This window comes from Lynx rufus, unplaced genomic scaffold, assembly GCF_022079265.1.
Source record: "Lynx rufus isolate CCGP_SWC_20201006 ecotype Redwood Valley unplaced genomic scaffold, mLynRuf1.p SCAF_6, whole genome shotgun sequence".
In the NCBI taxonomy this organism is placed as follows: Eukaryota; Metazoa; Chordata; class Mammalia; order Carnivora; family Felidae; genus Lynx; species Lynx rufus.
Window position 1 is genome coordinate 115,864,979 of NW_025814878.1, and position 22,059 is coordinate 115,887,037.

The 22,059-nt window shown below is 52.2% G+C and overlaps 5 protein-coding genes across 10 annotated transcripts; 3 read left to right on the top strand and 2 right to left on the bottom strand.

The window, feature by feature from the left end:
• The first annotated feature begins 1,094 nt into the window (after positions 1–1,094).
• LY6G5C (lymphocyte antigen 6 family member G5C) lies at positions 1,095–5,744 on the top strand. Its single transcript, XM_047103056.1, has 4 exons — positions 1,095–1,115; positions 1,244–1,355; positions 2,436–2,603; positions 5,391–5,744. The coding sequence occupies exons 1-4, from the start codon at positions 1,095–1,097 to the stop codon at positions 5,552–5,554; spliced, it is 465 nt and encodes a 154-aa protein (XP_046959012.1). The 3' UTR covers positions 5,555–5,744.
• Positions 5,745–8,319: 2,575 nt separating this feature from the next.
• LY6G5B (lymphocyte antigen 6 family member G5B) lies at positions 8,320–10,720 on the bottom strand. Its single transcript, XM_047102002.1, has 3 exons — positions 9,965–10,720; positions 9,688–9,816; positions 8,320–9,394 (listed from the first exon to the last, which is right to left on the bottom strand). The coding sequence occupies exons 1-3, from the start codon at positions 10,083–10,085 to the stop codon at positions 8,994–8,996; spliced, it is 651 nt and encodes a 216-aa protein (XP_046957958.1). The 5' UTR covers positions 10,086–10,720; the 3' UTR covers positions 8,320–8,993.
• A 150-nt stretch (positions 10,721–10,870) lies between these two features.
• CSNK2B (casein kinase 2 beta) lies at positions 10,871–15,038 on the bottom strand. Its single transcript, XM_047102003.1, has 7 exons — positions 14,829–15,038; positions 14,136–14,218; positions 13,317–13,419; positions 12,610–12,725; positions 12,086–12,161; positions 11,749–11,938; positions 10,871–11,106 (listed from the first exon to the last, which is right to left on the bottom strand). Exons 2-7 carry the CDS (start codon positions 14,205–14,207, stop codon positions 11,016–11,018), a joined length of 648 nt encoding a protein of 215 aa, XP_046957959.1. The 5' UTR covers positions 14,208–14,218; positions 14,829–15,038; the 3' UTR covers positions 10,871–11,015.
• A 125-nt stretch (positions 15,039–15,163) lies between these two features.
• On the top strand, positions 15,164–18,376 carry GPANK1 (G-patch domain and ankyrin repeats 1). Of its 6 annotated transcripts, none has more exons than XM_047101995.1 (4): positions 15,171–15,422; positions 16,033–16,251; positions 16,505–17,221; positions 17,761–18,376. In XM_047101995.1, the coding sequence occupies exons 3-4, from the start codon at positions 16,611–16,613 to the stop codon at positions 18,203–18,205; spliced, it is 1,056 nt and encodes a 351-aa protein (XP_046957951.1). In that variant the 5' UTR covers positions 15,171–15,422; positions 16,033–16,251; positions 16,505–16,610; the 3' UTR covers positions 18,206–18,376. The 6 variants fall into 6 exon arrangements, with proteins under 6 accessions (XP_046957955.1, XP_046957951.1, XP_046957952.1 ...); XM_047101996.1 differs by having other exon boundaries at positions 16,508–17,221; XM_047101999.1 differs by having other exon boundaries at positions 15,164–15,269; positions 16,033–17,221.
• Positions 18,377–19,379: 1,003 nt separating this feature from the next.
• CUNH6orf47 (chromosome unknown C6orf47 homolog) lies at positions 19,380–21,937 on the top strand. Its single transcript, XM_047102001.1, has 2 exons — positions 19,380–19,870; positions 20,051–21,937. Exon 2 carries the CDS (start codon positions 20,276–20,278, stop codon positions 21,167–21,169), a length of 894 nt encoding a protein of 297 aa, XP_046957957.1. The 5' UTR covers positions 19,380–19,870; positions 20,051–20,275; the 3' UTR covers positions 21,170–21,937.
• Positions 21,938–22,059: the final 122 nt, after the last annotated feature.

Genomic DNA, 22,059 nt, shown 5'->3' on the forward strand with positions numbered 1-22,059 from the left:
TAAAGGGAAAACCCTGAGTCTCTCAGAGACCCTGACCTGGCGAGGTGCGTGCTGAGCTGGTCGCTTGAAGGAGCTCAGCGGGCGAACCCCCCAGGAAAAGCGGCCCCCAGCAAAGGACGTGGGCGGGGCTCCTGGGACGCCCACCTCCGCTCTTTGGTTGTGGCGTTAGCCTCCGGCCCGGTGGGTTGGTGGTGCCACAGCGCCTCCTTCCGGGGAAGCCGCGTGGTGCTCTGGGCGTCTGTTAGGGGCGGAAGGCTAGGTCTGACGCCAGGCATGTTTTCCCAGGTTTCATTGCCAGCCAGCCCCCCCCGCCCCCCCCCCCCCCCGGCAGAGAACTGAGCGTGGCCAGAGGGCCGCCCCCGCTTCCTCCTGGGAGCCCTGAAGTGCAGTCAGGCTCGGAGAGCGAGAGCCCGGAGCCGGAGCCTTGTGGGCGCCGGAGATCAGAGTTACTGACCTGCAGCGGAGCTTAGGCGGGGTGGGGTAAAAGGGGGCGTAAGGAAAGGTGCTGGCTAGTTACCTGGAACCCACAGGGGCCACTGGGCTGAATAGGTCAGTCGGGACTCAGGTGTCCTCGCTTCTAGATTTCTGACAGTTCCACGTTGTTCCCATCTTGAAAAATGGTACCACCAATCACCTCCTTGGGCAAGCCTATCCCCCACTTTTCCTCTTTCCATATTCAGTCTAACTGCAAATGTCCAGTCTTCCTTCTAAATAAATGTCAGATTCATTCGTCTTTTCCTTGCCTCTCTTCTGCCAGACCAGGCCGCCATCTTGTGACGGGACTCAGGAATAGCTTCCTAACTGGTTTCCCGGCCTCGGCAATCTTTTACAAACAGAACTCTGATCTTGTTGCTCCTTTGGTCAGTGCTCAGGACTGCCCACGTGCTCCCGGGAAGTACTCATCCTTCCCCCTCCATCCCCCCATCATTGTTTGTTGTCTCCCCCACTAGACAGCTCTGTGGGGGCAGGGATTTTGTGTAATGTTGTATCCCCAACACCTGATACAGTGATTCAGTAAACTTCTGTAGAATAAATATGAAAAAAAAAGTTTCCCTCTCATTCCCCTTTTGTCTGGGTCCTGTCCCCAAGCCAGGATGTTAGGTCTTAGAGTGGCCGTGGGTGAGGACACTCTGTTTCTCTGGCTGTTCTGGGACTGATTTCCACCCCAAATGGGTGTTGCCTCTCTCTTTCCTCTTGGCCAACTTCTCTTTCACCAATATAAGCCCCAACTGGAGGCTAGTAGGCAGCAGGCCCTGCAGGTAGCCAGAGTATGGAGCCCATGGGCCTTCATAGCACCTCCCAAGCCCTGTACATGGTCCTTTTAATAGTGCTGGTCATGAGGAGCTTGGTGTTTGGTAAGTGGCTCTAAGGGGTCAGAAGGGTCTCCTGGTCTGCTGGATAGAGAGACCCACAGATACCAGGTGTCTGGGCACATCTGCCCAGGATGCTCAGGTAAAACCAAGCAGAGGGAAAGATGGGATGGATGGACTTGGTGAGATAATGCCTAGGGACTGGTAATGGACTGCTGTTCACTCTGAGGGAGATCTCTAGTTATTACCCCAGGGCTGTCTCAACAGCAGTGACCTGAATGCAGATACTGAAAGGACTCCATTTAAATCTGGGGCAGTACAGAATAGGGAGGATTCCGAGAACATGCTAGATAACAGAACTGGGATCCACCCAGTAGAACAAGGCTGAATCTAGCCTGATAACCTCCTCAACATGGCTGCAAAACACCGTCTATATAGAAACAGGATTCAAAGTGTTTGTTCAGTATCTGCCTCCCACTAAGTGTTCTGCTGGGTCTGGGGACTCACTGACATGTGATCTGGGTCTGGAACAAGAGGAAGAGGGAGCATATATACACGTAGGTGGGGAAGGCTTTGGTGGACAAAGTTTAATATGGGTCTTTCCAGTGATTAGACCACCAAACAAATAATGTGATGGGGGGCCACTCGAAGTCTCCTGTCCACACAAAGCATAGATTCCTCTTGTCCTGTGGTGATGCACTCTTGTTTTCACTGAACATTACAGATTAAGAAAGCATATTCAAAAGGGGGTCCATAGGGGTGGGGAGACTGTGAAACCAAGTCCCAGAAGAACTGTCCTCACAGAACTGCCCAGGCTGGAATTAACTGCCTCTGCTTAGTCTTTGAACTTAGGAGCTTGCCAAGTGCTGGGCACGTGGTAGTACCTCAAAATACATGTTGAATGAGTAAATGAATTCCTTAATGAGTTCCTTATTTCAGGAGGTATAAGAGCAGAGAATGGAGGTTTTAAAACTGACGAAAGCCTCTGATAGAGGATTAAGCCAGATGGTTTTAAAGAACGGGTGATTTCATGGTTTTCTGAGACGGGAAGCTGGGGAGGGAAGAATGGGCTTGACCAGCCTGGAAATTAGGTGGGGTTGGAGTCAGTGTTGCTCTGTGTTCTAGGTAATTTTGATCCTGTCAATCCGGAACCCCCTCATCCAGCTCAGTTCTCCAAATATCTGCGCTGCTATCGATGCCTCTTGGAGACCAAGGAGTTGGGATGCCTTCTGGGATCTGACATCTGCCTTGCCCCTCCTGGCAGCAGCTGCATGACTCTGCTCATAAAGAACAGTGAGCTGCTTGTCCTTGGCCCGACCCATTCCTGAGCTGCATCTCTCAGCTGTACCCCACAGTCTGGTTCCTACAACCCCTACCTAGATAGTGCTCGTCATGCTCTCTCCTTCCTCACCTTCAGAGCCATTCTCTGTCTCCACTTCCACCCCTCCTGTTCCCTCATGGGGCTGGCTGGTGTCCACATTTCTTTTTTTTAATGTTTTTATTTATTTTTGAGACAGAGAGACAGAGCAGGGCAGGAGAGGGGCGGAGAGAGAGGGAGACACAAAATCCGAAGCAGGTTCCAGGCTCTGAGCTGTCCGCACAGAGCCCGACGCGGGGCTCAAACTCACGGACCGTGAGATCATGACCTGAGCTGAAGTCAGACGCCCAACCGACTGAGCCACCCAGGCGCCCCATGGCGTATGCGTTTCTTACAGCACCCGGCCTTGTGGGGGAGGCTTGTGATCACTAGATCCCCCCGCTTCTCCTCAGGCTGCCTTCTCTCTGTCTGTTCAGGGAGACCCCTAATGGTTCACGTTCACCAAAATTTAGGCATTAGCTGTCTTCCCACTTCACTCTCCCCAGAGGATTTGCTCTGCTTCCTTATGAATGTGAATGTTAGGCCAAATTGTCATGTGAAATTGCCCTCTGGACAGCTCCACCTCAGTTTCAACTTCCTGAAACTGCAGTCCCTGTTTCTCATGCCTGCTCTTCCACACGATCCCTCACTCCCCGCCCTCCACCCCTGCTTTTTTTAGTGGGCTCAAGGCCCAACATGGGGCTTGAACTCACAACCCCTAGATCAAGGAGTCCTATGCTCTACTGACTGAGCAGCTGGGGGCCCCTCCTCCGCTCTTTTTAACAAACACAGAACACATTATGTGCCAGCACTGTTCTAAGCACTTACCACCCTCTCAGACAGGTTTTTTATTATTGTTATCCCCATTTTACTGATGAGGAAACAAACGCCCAGAAAGGTCAAAATCTTGCCCAACTCTCCTAGAAGCTGAACCACAATTTGTGGTGATTCCGGAGATGGTGCTCTTAACAACCACTGCATAAACTTGCCTTCAAATTAAAATTCAAGTCCTTTTATTATGCTTTTGGTTCAATATCAGAGTACTCAACCGCATCAAAGAGAAGTCTCCCTCCCACTCCTGGCACAAGCCACCCAGCTCTCATGCACAAACAACACAAAACTAATCTTCCTATTCTCTTTTTTTTCCTAAAGATTTTTTTTCATTTTTAAGTAATCCCTACACCAAACGTGGGGCTCGAACTTACAACCCTGAGATCAAGAGTCACATGCTCTACTGACTGAGCGAGCCAGATGCCCCACATCTTTCCACATTCTTGATATCCTTTCTGTGATCTTTTGTGTACATCTCACTCTATGCAAATATGTTGTTTCACCTCTTTTTCTTTCCTCCATAAACAGTAGCATACCACTGTAAACACTGGTGTGCACTTGCTTTTTATACATTTTTATTAATTAAAAACTTTTAAAAATGTTTATTTAGAGGGGGGGCGGAGAGAGAGACAGAGAGAGAGAGAGAATCTGAAGCAGGTTCCAGGCTCTGAGCTGTCAGCACAGAGCCCAATGCAGGGCTTGAACTCACAAACCACGAGATCATGGCCGGAGCTGAAGTCAGATGCTTAACTGACTGAGCCACCCAGGTGCCTCTATCTATCTATCTATCTATCATCTATTTATTTATTTTTGAGAGAGAGAGGTAGAGACAGAGGGAGTGAGGGAGGAAGACGGTGGGGGGGGGGGGAGAGAGGGAGAGAGAGAGAGAGAGAGAGAGAGAGAGAGAGAATCCTAAGTAGGCCCCACGCTCAGCACAGAGACCAACGTGGGCCTCAATCCCATGACCCCAGGATCACGATCTGAGCCAAAATCAAGCGTCAGATGCTCAACTGACTCAGCCACCTTGGCACCCTGCACTTGGTTTTTTTAAAATGAACAGTCATGGGAATTTTAAGTTTCCATATCAGTTTGTAAACAGCTTCCCTGTTCTTCTGACCTGCTGCATGGTTCTCCATGGCACGGGCATAGCAGAGTTTGACAATCTCATTATTGACGGATCTGTAGGTTGCTTCTAATTTTTTCCTCTCTCAAGCAGGGCAGGAATGAATGTCCCTGTGAACACATTTTTTCCCCCCTCTAATATATATATAATAGCAAGAGATACCATCTTCTCTTTTGTTCCACAAAATGATGACAAACACCTTTTCTTTGCAATCTGACCTCCAATACATCTCCCAACTTTTTTTTATATGGTCCCAGCTGAAGTGCTGGTTCTCCCCCAGCAAGACCCAACTCAGCCCCCTCCAACCATCACTGTATTTGTTAAAAATTTTAATATTTATTTATTTTTGAGAGAGAGAGACAGAGAGAGCACAAGTGGGAGAGGGGCAGAGAGAGGGAGATACAGAATCTGAAACAGGCTCCAGGCTCTGAGCTGTCAGCACAACGCCAGATGCGGGGCTTGAACTCACGAACTGTGAGACCGTGGCCTGAGCCAAAGTCGGATGCTTAACCAACTGAGCCACCCAGGTGCCCCGCATCACTTTATTTTGAATGGCTCTTTCCCACCAACCTTCCACGGGATCCATAGCTGATGACTCCCTGGCATTCCTGCCCCTGTCCAGTTCCAGGAATCTTGGTATTTGGGGGGGTCAGGGAAGGGTGTGGGATCAGTGATGTTAAGTCCATGTGGAGGGAGGGGATGGAAGAGTCTGGGATTGTGCCTGGGACCTGAGATGTCTGTATCACTGGTTGCTGCCATCCTTCCCCAGGCAGTGGTTCTGACATCATGGTGAGTGACTGCCGCCGCAAGGAGCAGATGAGTGATTGTTCGTATACCCGCTCTTCTCCAGTGTTTGGCTTTTGGATATTTTCTCGATGCTGCTTCCTGGAGTTCTGCAATAACCCTCAGAACAGAGTGTTCTATATTCCTTAGAACTTCCGCAGAGACTTTTAGAATAAAACACTGCTAGTTGCCATCCATCTTCCTGATTTCCATCTGGGTGGCAGAGCCAGAACAACTTCTAGTCCCTTTTACCGGCCCTATTGGCCTCCTAGTTGACACCCAACACCCCTCTTCCCACTCAGCCCCTCCCCCAGGTCCCCTCTCCAGAATTCTCTGAGTTTTCCCTTCAAGTCCTCCCGGTTTGATGGCTTTACTCTTCTCTCCTCCCATCTCTCAGCTGCTTCTTGGCCTTGCTTTGCCCCTTCTCCCACCATGGGCCTCTCTAGCCTCAAGTCCCCAGGTGTTCCTTGCAAATAAATTGGTGTACAAACTGTAGAGCTCGTCTCTCTCTTCTGGTAGTGGTGGAGGCTGAGGAAAGCTGAGGTCCCACCTGACTGCCCCACCTCGGGGCTCCCAGCTCTGTTGAACTCTGCTTCTGCCCGACCTCCATGTCTTGGATTCAGCTCTAGGCACAAAAGGTGAAGAACTGGAAGCCTTTCTGTGGCGAAGGGCAAAAGGGCAGTGGGCACCCTTGGCAGTGCTATGTGGGGCCTGGGTTGGGGGAGGTCCACGGTGTGGGAGGTGAGGGCTGGCGGGAGTGGAGCTATGAGGCCTGGGACCAGGCCCAGGGAGAGGGTGGGGGGAAGCACCCTGTGGAAGAGCCGCTAGATCTAGTGGAGCCCTGGCCGGAACCCAGGCTCAGCTTCCCTCTTCAAGGACCATGTGGGAAGTTACTGCCGAATCTTGGGCCTTGGGTTCCTCAGCCTCTGAGACCATCGTCTAGTTCGACTTGCTAGAGCTGTATAAACCTAGACTTCTACACTGAAGTCAGAGATGATGGGGGGAAAGTGGGCCCAGACAGGGGGGCACACTGAAGGTTTGTACTTATTTTTGTATACCTCCCCCCCACACACACTGCTCTCTTACCTACCAATTAATATTGGGGTTTCCTGCCAGAGCATAGGCTATTTAAAGGGCCAGGGATCTCTGCTAACATATGTGCAAAATGTTGTGTAAGAGTATATGCTGCATGATGCCCTTTGTACCAAGCACACAGACAAAATTCCTCTAAGCAGCTACAACTCAGGACAGCGGCTACCCAAGTTAGAAGTGCCTGGGAGGGTGCACGAAGGTTGCTTTGGGTGCTGATATAGGCCTTTATAGTGACTTGAGGACTGGTAATCTGGGTGTGAAGTTTAGAAAAACCCACATTATGGTATGTGTAAGCTTTGGTATGTTTTGGCAGAGGCTTAAAAAATAGGCCAGGGGTGTCTGGCTGGCTCGGTAGAGCATGTGACTCTTTAACTCGGGGTAGTGAGTCAAGCCCCACAATGGGGATAGAGATTACTTTAAAAAGTAGTGGGGCACCTAGGTGGCTCAGTTGGTTAAGTGTCTGACTCTTGGTTTTGGCTCAGGTCATGATCTCGTGGTGTGAGTTTGAGCCCTGCCATTGGGCTCTGTGCTGCCAGCACAGGGCCTGCTTGGGATTCTCTCTCTCTCTCTCTCTCTCAAAATGAATAAAAGTTTTATTTTATTTTTGAAGTTTATGGATTTGAGAGGTGAGGGGAGAGAATGAGTGGGGGAGGGGCAGAGAGAGACACAGAGAATCCCAAGCAGGCTCCATGCTGTCAGCAGAGCCGACGTGGGGCTCAATCTCACGAACTGTGAGATCATGACCTGGGCTGAAACCAAGAGTCGGATGTTTAACCAACTGAGTCATCCAGGCGCCAGTATAAACAAACATTTTTTTTTAAGTAGTAGTAATACATACATACATAAATGCTTCAATCTGTAGGTACCTTTGTCCCATGTGTCTATTTTTGAGGCTTTAATTTTCACCTGTGCACACAAACATGCATTCTCTCAATCCTAGGAGGTACTATCCCTCCTTAACAGGTGACCAAAGTGAGACAGAAACCAACTTACCCAAGTGGCAGAGGAGCTGGAATTGGGTCCCCCAACCACAAAGTGCACACTGCTTTTTAGAAAAAGGTTTCACAACCCCAGCACTGGGTTGTGAGATTCAGAAGGGTGGGCACCTGGCTGTACTCAATAACACCACACCCAGAACAGTGTGTTTAACTGCATGTATGAAAAAAGTTATGAATATTCACTACTGTTTTCTGTAGGCTTGTAGTTTTCCAAAAATAAAACATTAAAATCAAAGACCTAAACTGCAGCCTCACCTGTATCATTTGTGAACATCCCCAACCCCCAAACCTAGCTCCCTAAAGAGGTGGTCCTGGGTGCCAGGATCCTGAAAGAACAGGCAAGAACCCAGGTTCCTCAGCACCAGGGGACTCTCAGATACAGGCCTGGACCCTTTGGTTTGCTCCTGAGTTTTTCTGGTTTAAAGGAGAGTTTTTCCTCCTCTGTTAGATGGAAAAGCCAATGTCACCAGGGTTTAATTCTCTAGGTTTTGTAGGGCAAAGTTTTTTGGTTTTGTTTTGTTAAAGATTTTAAGTAATCTCTACACCCAATGTGGAGTCCAAATTTATAACCCCAAGATTGAGTCACACGCTCTACTGACTGAGCCAGACAGGTGCCCCTGTGGAGTAAGTTAAAGGCTGGGAGAAGTCCTAGCTAATCAGAAGGTGGATGGATACAAGCCCTTTGGGGGCAGGCCATGAGAAAGCCACAAAGGCCAAGTGGAGTGGGCCAGGCTGTAAACTGTTTGCTCCCCATGCCCAATTAACTTTAACAGGTCTACACTTGTCCATATCTGAGCCTGACCCCATCAACAGTGTGACACAAACTTAGCCCAGTCCATTTATTGTGGAGGTTCTGGAGAGTAAGCGGGAGATATAGTGCAGAGCAGGGCAGACCCTCGCCTCTCCTCTCCCCTAGAACCTATGGAAGTGGGTGTCAGGACTCAGTGATGTGAAGTGGGGCTGAGGAGGCCAGAGACGGTGGCAAAAGGAGAGAAGCAGGAAACCAGGGCAGGAGTAGAGGTGGAGGCAGTGAAGTAGGGACACCAGAGTGCCTAGTCAGGAAATCTGCACAGATGTCTACGCTTCATTCTTCTTGCTACAACTTCAGTCTGGGTCTTAAGATAGGCATGGGCTGCAATCTACAACCAGACCTGAATGGAGATAGCAGGTGGCCGGACTGACAGGGGATTGGAAAGATAAGGGGGCTGATGGACTCGGAAGATGGGAAAGGCACGAGGAAACCACTGTGCCTTCCCTAGGTCAACCTGGGCAGAAAGTGAACTTGGTATTTTTTAGGAGAAAGAAGAGTACTGGTGCAGTGCCACAGCGGTTTCTGGGAAGGAAATGAAACCTAAGCCATACAGATGCTGGAAGCACAGAGGAAGGGAGGCCTGAAAAATCACAGACCAGAGAATGTGGGTGTTCTAGGAGGGCAGCACTAGGTGCTGGGGTGTTAGGAGAGAGATGCTGGAAGAGTAAAATCCAAGAAGGATAAGGCATCAGGGCCCAGCCCAGGGAAGAACCAAAAGTCCTGAGCTGTTGAGAGACAAGTATATGTGGCGCAGGTCAGCGATGGACAAGCTCAGGTTCAGGGGCAGGGTGGCCAGGGGGTCGAGGCCTTCAGGCTCCTTCCCAGCACGGAAGGTGGGTAGGGGCAGTGAGAGGTTCAGAGCCTTGTAGAACCACTGGATTTGGAACTCCGACAGGGGCAGGGCCAAGGCCCCAGCAGGGGGATCAGGCAGGGAGCTCTGGAGCTGGGGGCTGGACCAGGAGTTGCAGTAATCGTACTGGCAGCACTGGGCCTGGTACCAGTACTCCGAGAAGTAGGTATTGCGTTTTTCCTGGCAGCGGTAAGAACTGTACTGTCCACAGCCTCGGATGAAGAAACGTATCTTGGTATCTGGAGAAGAGGGAACAGCTAATACTCCTGCTGCCTCCCATGGTCCCCAAACCTGGTATCCTCACCCTAGACTCTCCCCATCCCTCACCCAGACCTGACTTCTAGCCCAGACTCCTTCAGAATGGGCCAGAAAAATTGGCTTAGCTGACCCCCGAGAACCCCAGACTCCTCTTTTCAGGATCCTCCTGTCTTCTTCTTGCACCCCAGGCCCTAAGCAGCCCTCATCTATGAGAGGAGAGGAGACCAAGCCACGGGCTATCCCACCAGCAGCTCCCTCCTGGGACTTGACTCACCATAATAGATGGTTATCACCATGCATGGCGACGAGCTGCTGATGGTGCACTTCTCTGAGCCTGAAATGCACCCTGTAGAAGGGTCTTCTAAGAGGCAGAGGTGACAGGTCCGGACTTCAGAAACAGGAGCTGGGGAAGCACAAAACAGGAAGGATGGGAATGTTGGCTCATTCCAAGTTCTCTGCCTTGCAGGGAGCCTGTGAACCGAGGGCTACAGCACCCCCCGCCCTTCCTGGACTCAGTCACCCCTCCCTCCTTGCCCCTGGGCCCCACTTACCCTTTCCCACTGCGAAGCCCACCATGACCAGCACACCTACAAGTACATGGAACTTCATGATGGAATTCTGAGAAGGGCAGTCCCTGAGGGGTATCCTGTAATCCCACCTTCCTGTGACCATGTTCCTTGCAGGGTGATTTTGATAGTTTGAGCAGGAGCTGCTGTAGACGTACAGCTATATTCCTTGGCTGGGGGAGGAAGTCATTAACTTGGCTGGAGGGACGGCACGTCCTCACCCACAAGGTCAGGTTCCTGGACGTGGGAACAGTGGCCTACACAAGAACAACACCTGGGCCTTTATCCAGTTGTCTATCTGTCTCTCTCATGCCCTGAAAAAATCTATTCCCACACCTCAAGGGTCCATGGACCAGCGTCTGTCTCTGGTACCACCTGCTGTCCTCCCCACACATACAGCGAGTCCCTACCGTGCTGGGAAACACTTGGGCCAGGCGCCCAGGGTCCCTGTCCTTCTGAGATGAGCGTGTCAGCTCCCCCAGCAGGGGGCGCACAAACACCACCCAGCAGCAACTCTGGACCTTGTCCCTCTTTCCACCCCTTACCGTTCTATTTATTTCAGGACCACTTTCCCTGTAAAATCAAAACCGAAACATTTTGTTGTTGATTATACTCCTTACAGTATAAATGTACAGCCATAGGTGGCCAAAAAAGAACAAATTATGTCTCCAGTCTTTGAAAGTGGATTTTCCCCTAGGTCTTTTCCATGTGACGTTGCACATCTCCGCATCCACTACTAGTTCTGCTCTACTGCTAAAAACATCACCCAAATCCACTGGGCACAAATCTGTGCTGGTTTTCAACTTGAGGGTGGGCTGGGCCATGAGGGCCCCTGGGATCAAGCACAGCACTACCCTCCCATCCCCCATCCCCAAGCACCAGCAGACCAGCTCATGGCCTTTTCTTCCACTTTATTTCATATTCCCACCACAATAATGACTCCTTTAATTTAAACTAAAAACCATAGAGGGTTCCTGAAAGGGTGGCAGCAAAGGAATAGAGGTGTTAAAGGCAGAGGGACAGGTTGGGTGGGGAATCAGCGAATCGTCTTGACTGGGCTCTTGAAGTTGCTGGCGGCTTGGAGCTGCAGCTGGTAGGCCATTGGATGGATCTTGAAACCGTAGAGCCTGGGCCAGGGCACAGATCAGAGGCAGTAGGGTGAGCCCCACTCTGGCCCTGCCAGTGGCCTGCATTTCCCCCTCCCCACCCCAGCTTCTCCATGGGTCTGCTAAGTGCTTAAGGACAGTGGTTCCCAAACATCTTCCCTCCAGAATACTGGGAAATATACCTTAAATAGCCATTAAAACTCTTACTCTAGGATATACGTAAACATACACACACATACAGGAATGTGACTGCTTGCTTCTGTGTGCACTTGTTTCAACAGAACACCAAACTGTTCTTCCCAGTACACATGATGTTCCAGGAAGATAAACCACACTTTCTCCTGGCAAAAGGCTGAGCGCCCGAGATGATGGCAAAAAGTTATCATTTAAATGGTACTTCCAGTGCCAAATGTTATTCAAAGCAACTCACTATTTAAATATACTCTGTCAGGTATATTTAAATACACTCCGTCAGGCAGGTACTGTCATCACCCCCGTTTCATGGATAAGGGAACTGAGGCACAGGCAATCAAATACCTTCCCCAAGGTCACTCGCTGTGGGAGAAGCAAACCTCAAGAAAGGACCATGCCCTGTCCTCCCTTCTCTCTGGGGAATCCCGAACCTTTCCTTTGACCCATGGTGACTCTAGCCCTGCTCCCCACCTGGGCACAAACTGGTTGGCGGGCCGTTTGGGCCGGTACTCAGGGTGCACCATGAAGAGCATGTGAGGGAAACCGGTGCCGAAGTAGGCGCCGTCCGTGTGATGGTGCCTCGATGACTTGGGTGTGTACACGTCCATGCACTTGGGGCAGTAGAGCTTCACCATGGCCTCACCTGGGATGTCTGAAAGGCCTGGGAGACAGCCAGACTCAGCAGGCCGGGCATCCCCAACCCTGCCCAACCTCCCTCCCACACAGAGGCCCCGACTTGCTGAACCCCAACTCCTTCCCAGAGGACCTGCCATTTGATGTGGCCTCCTTCCCCTTCTCTAACACTCACCGATGGGAAGCATTGGCTGATTCTCACAGTACACACGGGGACAGTAGCCAAAGTCTCCTTGCTGGTACTTTTCCAACTGAGGTGAATAAAATGAAAGGGGTTGGTAGGTAGGTACAAAGAGAAGAGGCAATCCCCTCCTCAGCCCAAGCCACGTCACTCTGTCCCCAACTCCTGCCTCTGTCCAGAGACCCCTTCTAAGCAGGCCCAGACAGGCCCTCATACTCCTCTGCTTCCTTTCCTCCAGTTAGGCAGGGTACAGACCATCAGAGCCATTCGCTGTTTGTTCCCTAAGGAAAAGGCAGACTGCAACAACTCCCTGTCCAAGGTCATGTCTCCCTCCCCAAAAACACCTCAGTCAGCACAAACCCCAATTAGGATTTAATTCCCAGGGCCAGGTTGTGGGGTTCTTCCCCTCTTCTCGGCTACATTCCTTGACAAGGTTGAAACGTTTGACTCCCGTGCTGCAGGAACCTCTGTTTCCCTTATTGCCTCAGAGGAGTCAAGTGGGAGCAGAGAGGCCTCACCATCTGGGCGATGCCACGGTTGGTGAGGATGTAGCGGGCGTGGATCAATCCATAAAGCATCTCGGCTGCCTGCTCAATCAGGTCGCTCTGGTTGGGGTTGTCTTCCAGCTCTTCATCTGAAACATAGCCCCGGCCAATTGCAACCACTTGTCTTACAGCTTTCTTAGATGCCCCACCCACTGCCAGGGATTGCCAGCTACTCAGTGTGCCCCCCACCCATCTTTAAGTCACCCATCACCTGAGCATTTGACCCAGAAACCTGGGCCTCTGACCCTTCCACCAACCCAAGGCAGCTCTGCCTTCTTTCCACATCTCTTCAGCCTCTGCTCTCTCTCCCTCCCAACCCCTCCTCAACACATAAATGCAAAGATGTCAACGCAGAAGATGAAACTGAAAGGTGAAAGGCAAAAAAAAAAAAAAAAAAAAAAAAAAAAAAAAAAGCAGGAAAGGTGACCCAAGGAGAAACTAGCATTAGGAGACAGAGCCAAGTTACAGGACCAGAGTGTGGGAACAGGAGGTGTAAGTCACAAAACTGGGCAAGAGTCAGATGGGAGACCAAAATGAAGTAGGGGACTTTGGATAAAGACAGAGAACCAAAAGGAAATATGGAAATCCAAGAAGCAGATAAACAGGAACATGAAAAAAACAAAAAACAAAAAACAAAACCACGAACATACACACACTAAACAACACTGAGGGTGCCTCACCAGGCTCCAGGTCCAAGATCATGTCTAGAGCTTGTCGATAGTGAGGCACCTGCTCATTGAGTCCAGTGAGGTTGAATTTGTCCTGGATGTAGTCTTCATCCACCTGTCAGGATGTGGAAGTCAAGATGAAACCCACAGCAGAATCCTCAGCTTTGACTTGGGCACGTTGCTCTAACTGGTGCCTTATTCTTAACACAACTGCTTTGGTTTCCCCTTATTCCTCAACCCCAGCTCAGCAGAAGTACTTGAGTCTCTCTCCCCAGTTCAGATACATAGCCTTCCCATAAAAGCTTTGGCTTTTCTTTTCTACAGATAAGCAGCTACAACAATCTCCTACTTAAAGAGACATTCCTTTCAAAAGCCCTGTTCCTACTCTTGCCCTCATCCCTAGGAACCAGTTTTGTCCTCTCCTTAAGAGCGGCTAGGTCTCTAAGGAAAGTGGAGACTCAACAGCTTCAGTCCTGTGGATAGTTACAATCCTTTATATTATTAGTAGACAACTTTCCACATTACAAAGCATTTTCACATGTGACATTTTAATTCTAATAGACTCCAACGGGAAGCACTCCCAGTACCAGTCTAATAATAACTTCAATAACAATAAAAGGGTTGACCTGTCCCATGTTACAGAGGGTAGCAGGTTTGGGACCTGGGAAGTCTTGCCACTTCACAAATTAGTGAGGGGAGTTACTGACGGGACTCTTCCTTGACAGGAAAAGTTTCTATGAAAGCCTGTAAGAGAAGCGTGTGGAAGCTAAATATGTGGGAAAATATAATGCCAAACTTTGTGTAGAGACAGCTGGGAGACTGAGAACTCACTTCACAGAAGAATTCATTGCCACGGAGCCCACAGAACCAGGAAATCCAGGACACCTCCTCTGAGCTGCTCATCTTCACGTCAGCTGGGAAAAAAGAGAGTGTAAGTTAAGTCCAAGCTCTACCACCTTGCCTCTGGTATCCTCCCTCCTCCCACACTTAGATCTCTAACCATGGAAGAATTTGGGGCAACCTTTTCTTAAAGGATCCCAGACTCTAGAGCACCTCTCTCCGGCCCCTCTTATTCACATCTCAGCCCTTTTTCTCTGAGATCAGAGATTCTTTGGAGTCCCACCGCTTTCAAGAAACCGACAGGTCTTGACCCACCAGTCCTACCCACATCCCTATCGCTCCAGAAGACCAGCCCACTCTCCCTTCCTGTCAACTCCAGCAGAGCCCCAGGCTCGAGCTCCCTACCCCGACGGTCTCTGCATGTCCCTGGCGCCTTTCCCAAGGGTCCCGAAGTTTATCCTTTCCGTGCAAGAGCTGGGACCCTTTTTCTCTCATGGCCTGGGGGTGGCCGTGAAGTCCCTTTCACAGGAGTCCCCACATGCCACCTCCGCCCCTCAGGCCATCCCTCTCTCCCCCGGTTCCGGACCGGGTCACTTCCTTCCCCACCCCCACATCAAGGCGCGGAGACCCCATGTGCCGCGCCTAAGGGCAGGGGGCTAGGCGCGGCGACTACCTCAGACTCACCGGCTGGACGGGGACCGGGACCAGGGTGGGGGAGGGGAGTTGCCGCTTCCAAGAAACCGCGACGGCTACAACGCAGGCCGCGGACCCAACCGCGGCAGGCGAAGTGGGGTGGGGGGAGTGGAAATCGGGGAGGGTGGGGAGAGGGCAACGCGCAAGCGCCAAGGGTCGGGCGCCGCAGCGAACGCCGGGAGATGGAGTCCCCGGTAAGAAGAAACTGGCGAAGCGAGGGAGAGGTGAACTACGAATCCCAGAATGACCCACGCACGACCCTTGTGTCGCGAGGCCCCTGAGCCAGACGCTCGGGGGCGAGCGCAGCGGGGTGCCACCGGAAGCGGAAGTCCAGTACCCGTTCTGGGCCGGGGAGCCTGGGAAATATAGTCGTAGGATCCCGCGACTGAGGGGCCGTGAGGGGGCGGGGAAGTGAACGAGGCTGGCTGGCTGGTTGGTTTCCTGCAGCTCCCCTCACGCAGCGAGGTTGTGTCCCAGGCGCTCCCCTCCTACTCAGGGGACTGACCTCATCCCCGGCTAACCGGCCGGTCCTTATTGCCTATCGAGCCCCTCGCCCGAGTTAGGCCCGCCACTGGAGGCTTCGCGGTGAGGGGGGGGGGGGAACTTTGTGTTTCACCCCGGGGTCTGGTCTCCTCGGGCGGGAGGTGAGGCCGGGCTCCCTGCTGAGGGACTTCGGTAGGGTGGGCTCGGCTGAGGTGAGCGATGTGAGAACCGGGACGGCCCGGTGCTCTAACCTGAGGTGGCGCCAGCCATTCTGTTGCTCGTCCCCTTGCACTTCTCCATTTCCTCTTAGGGCTTGAAGGGGGCCTTATGCTGCGGGCACTAAGTATGACCTTCGAACCCTGGTCAGAATAATGGTGAGGGGCAGGGTGATGTTATTTCATTTCACAGCTTCTGTGCATTCCACAGGTTTCCTTCCGCCAACTCAGAGCCTTTCTTAACTCAGAGAGTGGTTTCCCAGTTCCAAAAAATGAGCTCGGAGAGGGGGCCACGTTCAGGGAGGCAAGAGGCATTGTGGGGGCGTTATGTAAAAGTAGGACCCCCAACCGACAGACTGTCCTCGCGCTACTTAAGCACGTGGCATTTTGAGCGGATGCTCTGGAAAAGGTCCCAGGGTGGGGAAGCTGAACCTGGCGCTTAGCACAGGCCTGCGTCCTCAAGTAATGTTTTGTGTTGTTTTGTTGTTTTTTTCCAGTCCCGCATGCGTGTTAGGGGTCGTGTGGCTATTTGATCGTCAGCTCCTTTGCTTAAAGTAGTGCTATTTGCCGTACGGAGACTACCAAGACTGGAGCTTCTCCCTTAAATCAGTTTCTTGCTCCCGTAGAAGTGTTAAAGTCTGTTCTTGTTTGGGAAGAATACCCCGACCATAGGATCAAGGAAGATTTAAAGGGCCAGGCTGATTGTTTCCTTAATGGTATGTCTTAACTGGTGGTCAAATAGTTTTAGATAGAAGCTGTTTTTATTTATTGTTGTTGAGGATGGGGTTGGTGGCAACTCTCACTGAGTCTTTGTTAAATTAACCTTTAGTAAGGGGCATGGGCTGTTATTGTAGGGTTCTGTTTTTCCCCATGACCTATGGTCCTTAGGCCCTGCAGAGTCCTAGGTTGTGGGCTCACTTAGGGAGTGAGAGGGTTTTTTGACTTTAAGGGTATTTTTCCTCATCCCAGCAGGTCTCCGGAGGTGGCTCTGGTCAATGCAGAGCCACGAAGCGATTGGCTTGCTTGTCTCAGCCTCCCTTTGTCTAGTCTCATCCTCCCAGTTTACCCAAGAGCCATGTCCAGGCCCTCCCTCATCACCTTCACCCCGGCCACCAGTGCCAGTGACCTCTGGAAAGATGGGCAGCAGCAGTCACAGCCTGAAGAGCTGCAGCCCACCCTGGATGGGGCTGCAGCCCGGGCGTTCTATGAGGCCCTGATTGGCGACGAAAGCAGTGCCCCTGAATCCCAGAGATCTCAGCCTGAACCTGCCAGTAAGAGAAAGAGGAAGAAGAGAAGAATAATGAGGGAAGCTGCTGCAGGAACCTCAGGAGGACATGGACAAAGGAGATCCCTTGAGGCGGAGGACAAAATGACCCAGTGGATACTGAGGGCAGCCCAAGAGGGTGACCTAGCAGAACTAAGAAGGCTGTTGGATCCCCGTGAGGCAGGGGGAGCTGGGGGCAACATCAATGCTCGGGATGCCTTCTGGTGGACCCCCTTGATGTGTGCTGCTCGAGCAGGCCAGGGAGCTGCTGTGCGCTATCTCCTGGGCCGTGGAGCTGCCTGGGTAGGGGTCTGTGAGCTGGGTGGCAAGGATGCTGCTCAGCTGGCTGAAGAAGCAGGCTTCCCTGAGGTGGCCCGCATGGTCAGAGAGAGCCATGGAGAAACAAGGAGTCCAGAGAACCGGTGAGGGGAAGCCTTAGCCCATGCCTCTTTCAGTGTGTTCTGTCTTTCCTAGCCCCTCTATACCAGAGGGTCCAGAACAGAGCTGAAGGGTTCTCTTCCCGATCCCCCAGTGTAGGCTGATAAGGCAGTGTAGTAGAGTAGTAATGAACATGATCTCCCTGGGTCCAAATTCTGACTACTTACTTGGGCAATTAATCTAATTTTTATGTCCCTCATTTTCTTTATCTGAGAAATGGGGGCAATAAGATCACTTTTGTTGTAGGGTTGTTAGGATTTAATGGACCAATATATGTAAAGTACTAGAACGATGCTTCCCGTATAATAAGTGCCTTATAAATAATTATGCTTTGCCAAGAGCTTGTGAAGCCTGGTTGCTATTTCTTCTCCTAGCTGTTCCCTTCTGGGTCCCTCATTGCTAAGTGGATTGGAAGGCAGTTTGTTTTTTAACAGAAAGACTAGAAGGACTTTCCACCTTGCCACCCCCCTCTGAGGCCTCAACCCTTCCCCTGCCCTCAACTTTTTTTCTTTTTTCTCTGCAGGTCACAATCACCCTCCCTCCGGTACTGTGAGACCTGCGATGCCCACTTCCAAGACTCTAACCATTGTACATCCACTGCTCACCTGCTGTCACTGTCCCGCGATCTCAGGTCCCCCAACCTGCCCCTTGGGGTGCCCACCTCCAGCCCAGGCTTCAAGCTGCTGCTGAGGGGAGGCTGGGAGCCTGGAATGGGGCTGGGACCCCGGGGTGAGGGCCGCACCAACCCCATCCCCACTGTCCTCAAGAGGGACCAAGAAGGACTAGGCTACAGATCAGTGCCCCAACCCCGAGTCACACACTTCCTGGCTCGGGATACTCGGGCTGTGGCTGGGAGGGAGAGAACCCCTCGGGTGACCACACTGAGCCGCAGGGAGGAAAGAAAGCAGAAGGAGAAGGACAGGGCCTGGGAGCGGGACCTAAGGACATACATGAACCTTGAGTTGTGACCTTGGTAAGGTCTGATCATGGTCTATTGCTAAGTCTGAACTTGGACGTACGCACTTTGGCTTTTACTTCCTGGGGTCTGCCCGGTTTCTAGATCCTCAGGTTTTGTTTAGTGGGCTCTGCCTTTGGGAGAGAGGGGCTGAGCATTGAAAAATAAATCAATCTTCTCCCTCTTTTGTGTTTTATTCACTTTTCTGGAAGCTATTGTGGGAAAACCAAACAAGTCTAGGGGCCACACGCAAGTCCCACCTCAGCCAGGTGGCATAATAGGGTCACCTCCTTGCCAGTCTGGTTCGCTTCCACGTCCTAGCTCCTGCCTGGAATGCCCCACCTATTCTTTGAATCCCCTGAACCAGGAATGGCCCAAGTTCTATGCAAGTCTCACCTACCCCAGGAAGGATCTCCTGACTACTCTAGCCAATTCAATCATTGTTTTTATTCAATCACTGATTTTAAACAAGTTCGTATACTACGTGCTAAGAAGAGTAATAAAAAAAATTCCCAACCTTCTAATTGCTCATAGAGGAGGAGGTGGCTATGTGATCAATATAAAATGCATGGTGTTAGGGGAAACCTGGGAAGGCTGACAGAGGTCATGAGAGTAGGTAGGATCTTGCAGGAAGAGGCCAATGGGTGGGAGGGCCTAGGAATATACATCCTCTACTATGTTAGCTAACCTAGAGCCAGAACTCTGGCCTCCCAAATGTAACCTTTAAGTCAAGGTTCTTCATTTTACTATCTGAAAACAGGGCAAGCAGCACGTTCTGTTTGTCTGCACTTGTCTTTCCCTCCCTCTTCCCCCTCCTTCCCGCTGCTCATGCCAGGTGCCAGGCACATGGAGAGCTCACTGTTGTCAGATCCAGGAAGTAAAATCTGCGTAGAACGGCAGGGAAGAGCTACACGAGTCCCAGAAAAGCACCTTTCTTTTTCGGAAAACCCTTCCATGAAGTCCTGGACATGGGAAGGAGTGGTGGTGGTGGGGGGTGTTGCAGGGAAGAACCAAAGGGCAGGGGACTAAAGGGAGCGGGCGAGTTTAGGGGAGTACCTGTGGGCGACGAAAATGGGGGGCTAGGTTTACACTCAGGCCCTGGCCCTGCCTGATCTCCACTCGCGCCCTGCGGAGTGGCGCGTACTAAAGGCGCGGGGGCGCGGGGGGCGGTGGATCCGCAGGGTCCGCCCCGCGAGCTTCGGGCTCCGCCCCCGTCTGTCCCTCCAGCCCCGGTGCAGCTGCTTCCGGGCTCTGCGGCTCCAGAAGGCTTGGTGAGGCCGCGGCCCCGACGCCGGGCCCGGGAGGGGTCGCAGCGCACAGCGCCCGGACGCCTGGATCCCCAGGCAGGCCCGCGCTTGGCCTCGAGACGAGGATCTCCCAAGATATTTCTGGCCTGACCTTGCGGAGGCCGCGTCTCAGCTGCGTGCTCGGGTCCCGGTCGGGCCGCTTTGTAGGATTCATAGGTCTCTAAATCAAAGGAAGAACGCTGCTGAGTGGAATTTGCTCAACACCTCTCTCCTAACCCCCCAATAGGAGACTGCCTATTCTTGAGCTCCCTTAGGTCAGCAGTTCAGGACTCTCCAGATTGGGAGCAGCTGAGAACCCAGGGCCACCTTCCTTCCTTCTTGGATGGAGCACCGCCTCCCCAGTTTCTGGGGCACCTTGGGGCGTGGCCTTGGTGAGTGAAACTTGGGGTGCTGCCTGCAGGAAAGGAAACCCGGAAACGCAGGGAGGTCACCGTGGGGGTGACCCAGGCCTTGTCAGATCCTGAGATTCTTGTTCTGAATCTTGTGTGGTGGGGTGGTGGGGGGGTGGTGGTGGTGAATGAATTTGGATGTGCCTCCCTTCTTTACCTCAGAACTGAAAAGGAAACAAGCTGCTTGTCACACTTGAAGCTGCACGACCATTCAGGAAAGTGTGGAGCCACTTCTGATTTCAGAGTAGGAATCACCAAAAAGATAACAGTTCTTCTGAGCTTGAACAGATCCTGGCTTTTGAGGAGACACTCAGCCCCTAAACCTGAGAATCTAAGCAGTGCTAGGAAGCAGCCGCAGAATTTGGGGGCTCATTACACATCCCAGCCATGTTCCTGCGACGACTTGGTGGCTGGCTACCTCGCCCCTGGGGCCGCCGGAAACCAATGAAACCTGACCTGCCTGCCCCAGAACCCAGACCAGTGGACAGCTCCTCTGAGAATTCAGGGAGTGACTGGGATAGTGCCCCAGAAACCATGGGAGATGTGGGGCCTCCCAAGGCCAAAGACCCAGGGGTACGGAGGAGCTGTGGGGCTGCTCCACAGCCAAGCAGGGAGTCCCAAGATGAGCAACTGGGAAGCAAAAGAATGGATTCCCTCAAGTGGGACAAGACTATCTCTAACACTCAAGAGTCTGGGAGACTGGAGACTGGAGGGACCATTCCCAAACTTGGACGGGATCCTGTGGACTCAAGTGGCACCAGGAGATCTGGAGTGTCCCCTGAAGGGGGACTGAGCCCCACCGGGCCTGAAGCCCCAGTGGAGAAGCCAGGGCGGCATCAGAAACTGCTGGGCTGGCTACGGGGGGATCCAGATGGGGGAGCAGGGGCTCCCTTGCAGTACCTGGGGGGCCCAGAGGAGTGTCTGCAGATCTCAACCAACTTGACTCTGCACCTGCTGGAGCTGCTGGCCTCAGCACTGCTGGGGCTGTGCTCAAGGCCTCTGAGGGCAGCTTTGGACGCGTTGGGCCTGCGTGGACCCGTGGGCCTCTGGCTGCATGGGCTGCTGTGCTTCCTGGCTGCCCTGCATGGGCTCCATGCTGTGTTGAGCCTACTTACTGCTCACCCCCTGCACTTTGCCTGCCTCTTTGGTCTCCTACAGGCCCTAGTGCTGGCTGTCAGCCTCCGGGAGCCCAGTGGGGATGAGGAGGCCACTGACTTGGAGGGTGAGAAGTTGGAGAGGGAGGGTGAGGAGTGGAGGGGAGATCCGGGAAAGGGGCTGTGACTGCGGGATAGGGGGTGACCGTAGTGCCCCCACCCTGAGTGGGGTGGGAGCAAGGGTGAAGATAGTGTGGCCTTTAGGAGGAGAGTGGGGGTCATGACCCAGATTGTAAGCACAGGGACCTCAGGGATGGGGAATAAACCCCAGGGTATGAGGGCACAGGGCCCCCCCTTCACACACAGGGGAGAATAGAGCTGTTTAGGGTATCTGTTTATGGACAATGGGGATATTGCCCTTGAATTCACCAGCTGTTGTTACTTTTTGCTTTTACGTTTCCCCCACTTTCGTTTTTTTTCTTTCCACCTCTACTTTTTAAAAGAAAAAAAAAAGTGTGGTGGTGACAAATAAAGACTAAAGGGTCCTCTTTACCTTTCAAAACTACCCAGGGCTGGAGGAGACCAGAGGCAGGACAGACAGACCTCTGACTAGGGTTAGAGGGTGGTTGGAGCCCCAAAGGATCCCCTTAGATCTTGGGATCTGAGCCATCTAGAGGAGAATGGGACTGTTCTGTGGGTGGATTAGGGGGTGTGGATAGGGACCCCAGGTGACAGGGAGCCTGCAGGGAGGGTCTGGGTGTTCCCAGGAGCCAGGGGAAGTGGGAATGGTGCAGGCAGTATTGGAAGGAGGGCCAGTTCAGTGGGACTGGCAGCTCAGACAGGCAGTATGGGGAAGCATTGGAGCTTGCAGTCTCCACTCTGGGGTTAGGGGTTTGCACACTCAGCAATAAATAACTGTGTCACACCAAATCCTAAATATATCACTACAAAGTGAGACATACCGCCACTCAGTGTCCTTCCTGACGCCGTCCAGCTGGGGGTTTAGGTGGCAGAAGACCCAGGGGGAGTACTGAAATGGAGGTAGTGGGATTGATGTCTGGAGACAAACCCAAAATG